The sequence below is a fragment of the Pholis gunnellus genome, assembly GCF_910591455.1.
Source record: "Pholis gunnellus genome assembly, chromosome: 8".
NCBI classification, from domain to species: Eukaryota; Metazoa; Chordata; class Actinopteri; order Perciformes; family Pholidae; genus Pholis; species Pholis gunnellus.
Window position 1 is genome coordinate 19,036,636 of NC_136534.1, and position 9,203 is coordinate 19,045,838.

At 44.1% G+C, this 9,203-nt stretch overlaps 1 protein-coding gene across 1 annotated transcript; it reads left to right on the forward strand.

Annotated features, from left to right (window-relative positions):
- Positions 1-229: 229 nt before the first annotated feature.
- On the forward strand, positions 230-3,145 carry LOC306700266 (uncharacterized protein). Its single transcript, XM_079165233.1, has 3 exons — positions 230-329; positions 564-1,007; positions 1,286-3,145. Exons 2-3 carry the CDS (start codon positions 599-601, stop codon positions 2,668-2,670), a joined length of 1,794 nt encoding a protein of 597 aa, XP_079021359.1. The 5' UTR covers positions 230-329; positions 564-598; the 3' UTR covers positions 2,671-3,145.
- The last annotated feature ends 6,058 nt before the right edge of the window (positions 3,146-9,203 follow it).

The window sequence follows — 9,203 nt, forward strand, 5'->3', positions numbered from 1 at the left end:
GAAATGAAAGGTTTAGCTTGTGGCAAGATCTGATTCTAAATATGTTTCAATCAATGAAGTAATTAAAAAGTCGTTGTTCGGCTGTTCATGTTTTGCTGTCCCTGAGAGAGAATAAATAAATAAATAAAACTTAAATAGTTACTTTCGCTTTAATGACGTCGTGGGACTGATCAGTGGTCTGAGCTGGTTGGCCACAACCACCGGAAGTGGGTCCGCTCTTCCTGTGTTGTTATCACCAACGTTACACACTAAAGTAGCTAGTTCAGTGCAAACGTAAAGCTTTCATATTTATATAGCAGCGTTGGGGCTGAATCGCCGAAGTTTCACCGGTATGTGTTTATCTTTTACGGCAGACTAAAGGCTGAATGACGCCGACAGCTGCACCGCTGAATGTACCAAGAAAAACAAGCAGCGAATGATCCACAGCGCTAGGCTAGTGGTCGTGTAGCTTAGCTTCGATGCTAACGTTAGATAACAGATGAGATGCACGCTTGTTTCTGTTTTTTAGTATCGCTTACGATGCCTTGTGTGTATCTGTAACAGTGTGCTCCTCTGGTCCACAGCGCAACGAGGAGACGAAACACCTAATGGTGACGATATGAAGATAAAACCTGCCAAGAACAGAGCCAAGAGAGGAGAGAAACCACACGATGTGGATGGAGTTAAAACTGAGCTGGAGGACGAGGAGGGCTCTCGTGGAGGTGGTCTTCACATCCAAATCAAGGAGGAACCACTCTCGCAGGAGATCAGCGAGGCGCACAATGGAGACTCGTCCAGCTGTTTAGACACTAAGCCCGACACCGCTGCGTTCAGGTCAGACGTGGAGCATCAACAGGGAGGCGTGAAGGAGGAGTGTGACTCAGACCAGCAGCCGCCAGCATGTGAGTCCACTGAAGCTGCCGTGAAGGAGGAGTCCGAGTCATGGATTAAAGAAGAGAGGGGCGACGAGCAGGAGGCGACAGACAACATCCAGGGAGAGTATGGAGAGGGAGAGGAGGTCTGCACAGGTAGGAGCCAGTTCCTTATGAAAACGTATAGCTAGAATATGGACTGTTTTCTTTTTCGTTGCACTAATACAATGACAGGATATCAAATGTAGCCAGTTTTCCCCTTTTGAAAAGCAATGTTTTGATATCTTATCAACATAAAAAGGTGCATTTTGAGTATCTGCAATAGCTTGTATTTGTTTCTCATAACTTTAAATCAGTACATTTGAGATTGTCTGTATAACGGAGCTTTTTTTGATGCGCTCTGCTCCCTGTGTGTGTCTTCCTCTCCTACGTAGAGTCGTCATCTGACTTCTATCCGTGTCCTCACTGCACCGTCTCCTTTACGGACTTGGACTTCTTGGAGAAGCATGTCAAGTGGGTCCATCAGAAACAGTATCTTGCCAAGCTGAAAAAATGCCTCTCAAGCCACACACTAAGCCTGATCCCTAAACACGCCTGCACCGTCTGCACCAGCACCTTTAAATCCAAAGTACACCTTCGGGTCCATGTCCGTGAAGCCCACCCTTCTGCCCCTCCCCGCAGACTTCACCCCTGTCCGACCTGTGCACGCAGCTTCCAGTACCTGAAGAACCTGAAGAACCACTGTCAGCGGTGGCACAACATGTCTGTGGTCACCGGAGGGGGGTTCCTCAGCTGCGCCGACTGTGCGAAGAGTTTCAAAGCCACCTGGGGTCAAGGGCCTCATTTGTGTCACGAACCGCTGAGCACGGAGCCTGAGGATAAGCCCATCTGTCTGGACGTCGGCGTGCAGTGTCCAGAATGTGGCAAGAAGATGGGCACACCCCAAAGCCTGGAGGATCACATGCGCACTCATACAGGGGACAGGCCGTTTGTCTGCAAGGATTGTGGCAGGAGGTTCGTGGAGCGCAGCGGTTGGCGGCAGCACATGAAAATACACACGGGGGAGAAGCCGTACAAGTGCCAGGTGTGCGGGAAGGCCTTTTTAAGATCGCACCACCTCAAGTGCCACTTAACCACACACTCCGGCAAGAAGGAATATTCTTGCTCTGAATGTGGGAAGGAGTTTGGATTCAAGTCGAGTCTGGATCTCCACCTGAGGACGCACTCCAGTGAGAAACCCTTCCACTGCAATGTGTGCGGGAAGAACTTTAACACCCAGAGAAACCTGAGGGTTCACACCAAACTCCACACCAAAGAGAAAGCTCACCAGTGCGGGGACTGTGGGCTGAAGATCGGGGATCTCGGGGCTTTGAAAATCCACCTGCGCACGCACACCGGAGAAAGGCCTTACCACTGCACAGTGTGCGGCAATAGGTTCATCCGCCTCGCACATCTGCGAAACCACCAGCGCACCCACACTGGCGAGAGACCCTACAAATGCACCGAATGCGACAAGAGTTTCACTCAGTCTGGCGACCTGGTGAAGCACAAGAGGATACACTCTGGGGAAAAGCCCTATGAGTGCCCAGACTGCCACAACTGTTACACCTCGTCCGGGGATCTGGGCAAGCACAGGAGGAGTCACACTAACCTGCGTCCCTACACGTGTCAGGAATGCGGGAAAAGCTTCCGTTTGTCAGGCCATTTGAAAACACATATGTTAACTCACACAGGGGAGAAGCCATATTCGTGCCCCAACTGCCTCCGCAGGTTCGCGCGCTCGCACCACCTTTCTGGGCACGTGGCTAAATGTCGCTGAGCTTTCATGAGAGACCTGTAAATAAGCTGTTTTACAGCCTTCTACCAAGCTAATGAATGTGCTAAAGTAAAAATCTGTGACTGTATATGATTATTTATATGAACTTTCTGTAACACTCTAAACTTCATGTTTGTTATCGCATGGAACATTTTTTTTAAAAACACTATCCCGTCCTTGTATGTTTTTGTTGTGCAGGGTAGATCTGAACTGTTGTAACGGAGGCTTGAGATCATGGTATGAGGCAGAGTTCAGTGGGAAAACTAAATAATGAATTGAAATGTTCCCCCACGGAATAGATCACTGCTGTAGTATTTGTGATAATGTTATAAATTATTTGATGAATGCATGAACACTGTGTGTGATGATAGTGTACTTTGTGGGACTTTAATGGGTGTTTTTTGAGAGATCTGAGGCAGTTCTTTGAAGTATGATAAAAATAATTAAGCTTGGTAACACTGAAGAGTAAAACGTTGGAATGGGGACTCCGGTAAAACGAGCTTTTTGGGGATTGATGAACTGTGACCCCCCCCCCCCCCCCCCCCTTACATTAAACATGAATGAACCCCTTATTCTGTTGTACTGGAGAAGCTGTCATTTGTTGGTCTTGCTGCTATGGATTTACCTTATTAGACTCTGCATTTCATTGGTTTACTATCTTACCTATAATAAGATAAGTGTACTTTATATCACAACGTTTCTTAACTCTGACATATATGAAGACAAAAGTTTAAATCTTCTGAAAGTTTGCATACTGCTCTATTTGTTTACGCTGTGTTGATGCACATTGTATCCCGGAGAGGCGGATCGTTTCTTTAATTATTGCCTTAAGCGCATAAGCTCCGCCCGCGAGGGACAGGCGGACGAGGAAAACGTGCTCGTTCTTATTTTAGCGGGAAGACCACACACGTGTGTTTTCGTTGCCGTACGCACGTTCAGGTAGCAGAGTTTGTGTCGCCTTAAAGTCAGTTAGCGTCCCACAATTTGTCAAATGAGCTTCACGTTTCTAAATGTTTAAAAAATCGCAGACACCAGTTGGCCAACTTAATGTCACACACCTTAGATGAAGACGTAGGATGAAGCTCATACTGGGGCTGATGCAACATGAACACAAGCAGCTAAGCGCAAACATTTAGTCATTAGTATGTTGACAAGCTGAACTGTCTGGTGCCACCTTTTAAGTTCTCAGCACTGCACGCGGTTAGCTTAAACTCCTCCCACCGAATGCCAAATGCCTGGTTCGTAAGTAAGTAAACAGGAACTAATGTCTATACATACTGGTGTGTATATAACGTAACGTTACATGCTTTATTTACAAACTAGTCTCAGGCTTTTGTATGTCCTAGTACGTGGTCATGCATCACATGTTTACTGTGAATTGGCCTCTGCTGTTTGTCATGAAATCAATAACCTCTGTGTATTTAACATGCATTGAGGGGATATGACACATTTTGATTGTATAGTAATGCTTTTAATTCGCATGCACGGGAGAGTGGCATTCATAACTGCATGCATGAGTACCTTCTTCTCACTTACAGCAAGATATAGATATAACTTAATATACAGAGACCTCTAGTGGCATTCAGGCAATTTATACAAGATATATTAAAGACGAGATGGACCTTGAATCACAACAGTCCAGTTAAGAGACTGAGAAATGTATTCCCAGAAGTTTTAAATTAATTTCAGCTGCTGATAACAGCCTGAGTGTGTTTGCACAGAACTAGAAACATTGGCAGTAATGTAAATATTCACCGTGACAATACATGACAGATGTAGTCAAACGCATTGCTTAATTGGTGTTCTAAATCAAACGTTGTATAATATATTGTAAATTAAACTAGAAAATGTGCATAATGAAAAATCACAAATAATATGATGTTCCTATTTGCATTAGCAGCAAGTATTTAATTGGCTTCTCCCTTCTCTGTCTATAGATGTCCTCTCCACTGAAGAGAAGGTAAAATGACTTCAACACCCTCACAAGACTCCCACAGACCGAGGACTGAACACCTGAGGGTGAGGAACAAATATCGTTGGCTGGCAGATTAATCTGTTCTCCCAAGTCATCTGGTCGGCCCCACACACCAAAGTGTGCAAACTATAATTGTCTGTTCCACAAGCCAAACTACCAAAAAGAGTAAGAGCACTCCAAAGACAAAAGTAATTGTCCCTTATTAACAACATGATGAGGACGCCCTAAATGCTGCACAGCACACATTAGAGAAAAGTTTAAACATGAACAGGAGAGCACGAGATGGAATTATTTGAACTGTAAACAAGTCAAAGAGGAGCCAGCAGAACCCGAGACACATGAAATCTGCCATGTAACAAAGTCAGGGATTTGGGAATTTGAAAGGCCTGGAGGCATTTGTGAAGGCAGAGACTGAGCCTTAACTGGACACTACGAGGAGACGCCACCAGCCGAGGCCGTGGAAAGCAAACGCATCAAGTAAGCCACCTCGCATCTAATCTTTACTAATCCTCCTCTGAGCAGCTAGATGCTTCATTGAAGAGTTGTTAAAGCTTATTTCTGACTCATTAGAATGTACATTTTGGACCAGAACACATTTGTTTTGAGGATTGCAATTGATTATTAAACCTTTCATGGATGTCTTTGTTGTTTAAACATTTTTTTCAAAGTTAATAAAAGCACCAACTCTAGCAGATAAATAAGCAGTTGCTGCTGTTTTTTTTTCGCTTCTGAAATAAACAGTGAATCTCTGCATCCCTGAAGCGACAGACTTTCATGTGTTAGCCTGCTGCTGACCTCAAGTAAAGTAAGTTGTGTGCTGACACCACAATGAAACCAAAAATGATTTGTTTTCGACTGTTGTTCACCATCAATACCTCAAAACCTTTCATCACCACTGAACCATGCACAGTAAGACCTCACGTCAGTATATTGTTCCTGGTTGTGGTCACCTTAGAAGTGGTCAGTGCAAAATTGTTTATACAGGACAGTTAAGTGATTTAATATATTTTCTGGTAATGAGCTCAGTATTTGAATAGTGTTTTGATTAATGCCTCGTTCACACTAAACAGCTTTAGTCCTGGTTTTCCTGACTAAAGCCCCTGGTGGTCACAGGCCAATCATCATTGGTTATGACTGCAGGGGGATAGAAGTCCCAGCAGGGTCCTGAACCTGTGTCCATTAACTGTTATTGACCAACGAAGCAAACGTTTTTCCCGGGTCATTTTTGCAGTGTAAAAATAACAAACTGCATGCATTGAAAAGAAAACTCACACCGCTCCAGAATATCTGTTATACACCAGAACAAGTTGTGTTAGTTTTGTAGATGACACACCGACGTGCTTATATTGGCACTTACAAGTCACTTCATTAGTCCTCACAGGCATATTTAATATGACATGGTCAGAATATGCAGTGCGCCATGCTAAAAATACAATAGTATTTTTTGCAGTTAGATGTGTTTACTGGGCAAATAATTAAAGTCACACTGAAAGATTCCAGCAAAGCATGGATAAAAGGGTTTTATAGTTTTTGGTAAGGCTCGTGTGTGTGTGTGTGTGTGTGGCTGGGCGATGTGCTATCTACCTGGTATTTACTCGTGTTCATTAATTATGACCTGCCTTTCAAATTCTGTCAAGGCCACTAAATACCAAGTTATTCATCGTTGCACTCTTTCTCTCTCCAGCTTTGTCCCTGCAGGACAGTCCATAGTTCCACCTTTGTCCATACTGCATCATCTCCTCCACTGGTTTCCTACAGCAGCATGTCCAGTATCATCACTGGGACTAGCACTATGGTATAGTTAGACAAGTGTCCTCTAGATATCAGTCCCCAAAGTACTCTCTAGTACTTAACCATCCTCAGTGCTCCGCTTGCCAGACTTTGGTGCAGCTCCCAGCATAATGTCCATGATCTAAGAGCAAACACAAACAAACAATTTGCATTCTGGGGAAGGCTTCAGTTGTACAGAATGTGTTAAGAGTGTCATCAGCAAGGATAAATATCACCAGAGGATCCATCGAAAGAAGTACCGATGTGGTACCAGCTGGCCACGTACTGGAGGCGCACGCACGATGACATGCTGGAGAAAGGTCTTATCACACCCACGCCGATGAGAGGCCGCGCAAATACGACCAGCGTGAGGCGAGCTTCGTGTAATCTGGAGACGAGCATTAGAGAAGACACTTGGGGAAGACGCAGTGAGTGCACAGCTTGTAATTTGAGGTTGATCTGTGAAGGGATGCTTCATGAGCTACAGTGTGAAACACTCTGATGTGCGAGCCGTGTGCACCCTGAACGCTCACGCGAGGATCCATTCAGTTGTTTGTTTGTTTCCCTTTTTCTTTTTTTTTACCGGTGCTTACTGCTCGCACAGCACGATGCACTACAAGTACTGAGAATCATATTTTGGTAGGATATGGCAGATATGAAAAACTGTACTGTTAGATTTGTCAAAACGGAGATACAAGCAAGTGGTGCTTTACTCCTTTTTGGCTTTGTAAAATTGTATTCTGAACATTGCCAATAAATGCGAAAGTAATGTAGTCATTGTATTTGTAGTGTGTCTACAAAACGAACAACAGACTTACAAAAGAAACTCAAATGCATGTTTGCCTGGAAGAAGTTTGGCTTGGCAGAAACAATTAATATACTATTAAAAAACAAAACAAACTTGGATTTTCCACATGGGAGAAGAAACCACAGGGGGCTTCTCAAAAGAACCCCCCCCCCCCCTCCCCTCACAAAACAAAAACAAACCCAAAACTCTACATAACACAAGTGTTTGAGAAGGAAAACACAATTTTTTAAATAATAAACGGCACGAAAAGCAACAATGGAAAGAAGATAATTGCCTTTTTAGTGTTTCAGATTACCTTTGAAATGAATTGTAGTTTCAGTTTTTTTTAATCTCACCGTGTCACTTGCCTTTCATTCTCTGTTTGGATCAGAATATATATCTTCCTCTAGTGGGGCAGTCGTCAGAGGAAAACCTTGCTCACACATTCATTTACACCCAGGATATGCATCACTAGGACAAGGGCCACAGCCAAACCTGTCTCGGTCAATTCGGAGGGAATTGGTCTATTATTTTTATGTCCGCAATTAGGGGGACAGAGCAGTAACTACGACTCCAGTGCAGATAACAAAGATATATTTAGGAGTAAATAATATTGACTGTACCTTTGTTTAAAGCTGGAATCAATACTTCTTAAAGCGTGTCCATTTTTCATTTAGCCGCGTCATGTCTGTGCGGAGGAGGGGCAGAGAGATGAATGGGTGGATTCTCTAATTCCCCCTGTTGCAGTCATCATAATTGTTGAACAACCACGGATTTTAAAGATCGGGCTCGAGGAGAGGCAGGCCACACAAAGAAAGTTAATAGATTTGGAAAATTGAGATAGATTGCACAGCAGCCGTTTTTGGAATGTTCCATCGGCGTAGCAGGCAGATGGACAAATATGATCCGGGGATGAGGAGGTATGGGGGGGGGGGGGTGCAGCACACAGACACAGGGTGGCAGAGAATGCATCCTGACAAATAAAGGGGTTACTGTTTACCCTTTTCCGTGCAGTGTGCGTGCATCTCATCGTCTAGCAGGGTGATAGCCGGGATAATTCGCATGTTTTAGGCTTTCATCAGCGTTGGAGCACATGAGTCGGCCGGTGAATTCTCCCCCTGAAAGGCCGCAGTGGTTCAGCAGCAGTTCCTCTCTTGAGGCACCAGGGGGAAATGGATAGCTGTGGAAAAGGATGCTTCGGGGAATAGGGGAGCTCAGGAAATGTCTGTCTCGCTCAGAAGTTTGGGCAATTTGCTAGAACTATGATATGGAATGAGTCTGTGGTCAGCATTGCATATAGAAAATGGTTTTCTTTTCTTTTTTTTTTTTGCTTTGTAAAGTTTCCCATCATACCTTCTCCTCCATCAAACAGTGTTGTTCCAGCTGATAGTGCTCCCTCTGTAAGACCTCTGACCCTGTCATTTGTCTGTGGACGATGGCTTTTTAGAACCTCTGAAGGATATTTTACGGCAGTGATTTATCCAGAGGGGCCTGCATTTGTTTCCATCCGTTTTGATACTGGCCATTGTTTTGATGCATTCAGGCATTTTCTCTGCTGCTCAGAAATCTTTCCCATATCCAATTTTCGCCTTTCCTGTGTCCAATTTTCCCTAATATTCAGATGATTGTGGCATGATGCTTTCCTTCCCTTCTTTCAGCATTCTACTCTTTTCCTCTCCTGCTTCTATTTTCCCCTGCTACTCTTTCTCTCTTCTTCATAGATTCTGCCATACAGCAATATCACATGAATGTTTACTGTGACATAATGTTTAATCAGCTCAGATATAGATGCTCTACGACGGCTGATAGTCTACTGCAAATCATCCGCAAATCGAAACATAAAACCTTACATTTATTTAGCCCTCTCTATCCCACAACCAAATGGCAAAAACATTTTCAATCTGCCCCCTTTGACAGACAGTCGGTAGTGTTTCAGGTTGCAGTCTGAGAATTGAATTACCCCATATTGAATCTTATAAAAGTCCAGTTGAGGGGATTTTCTTT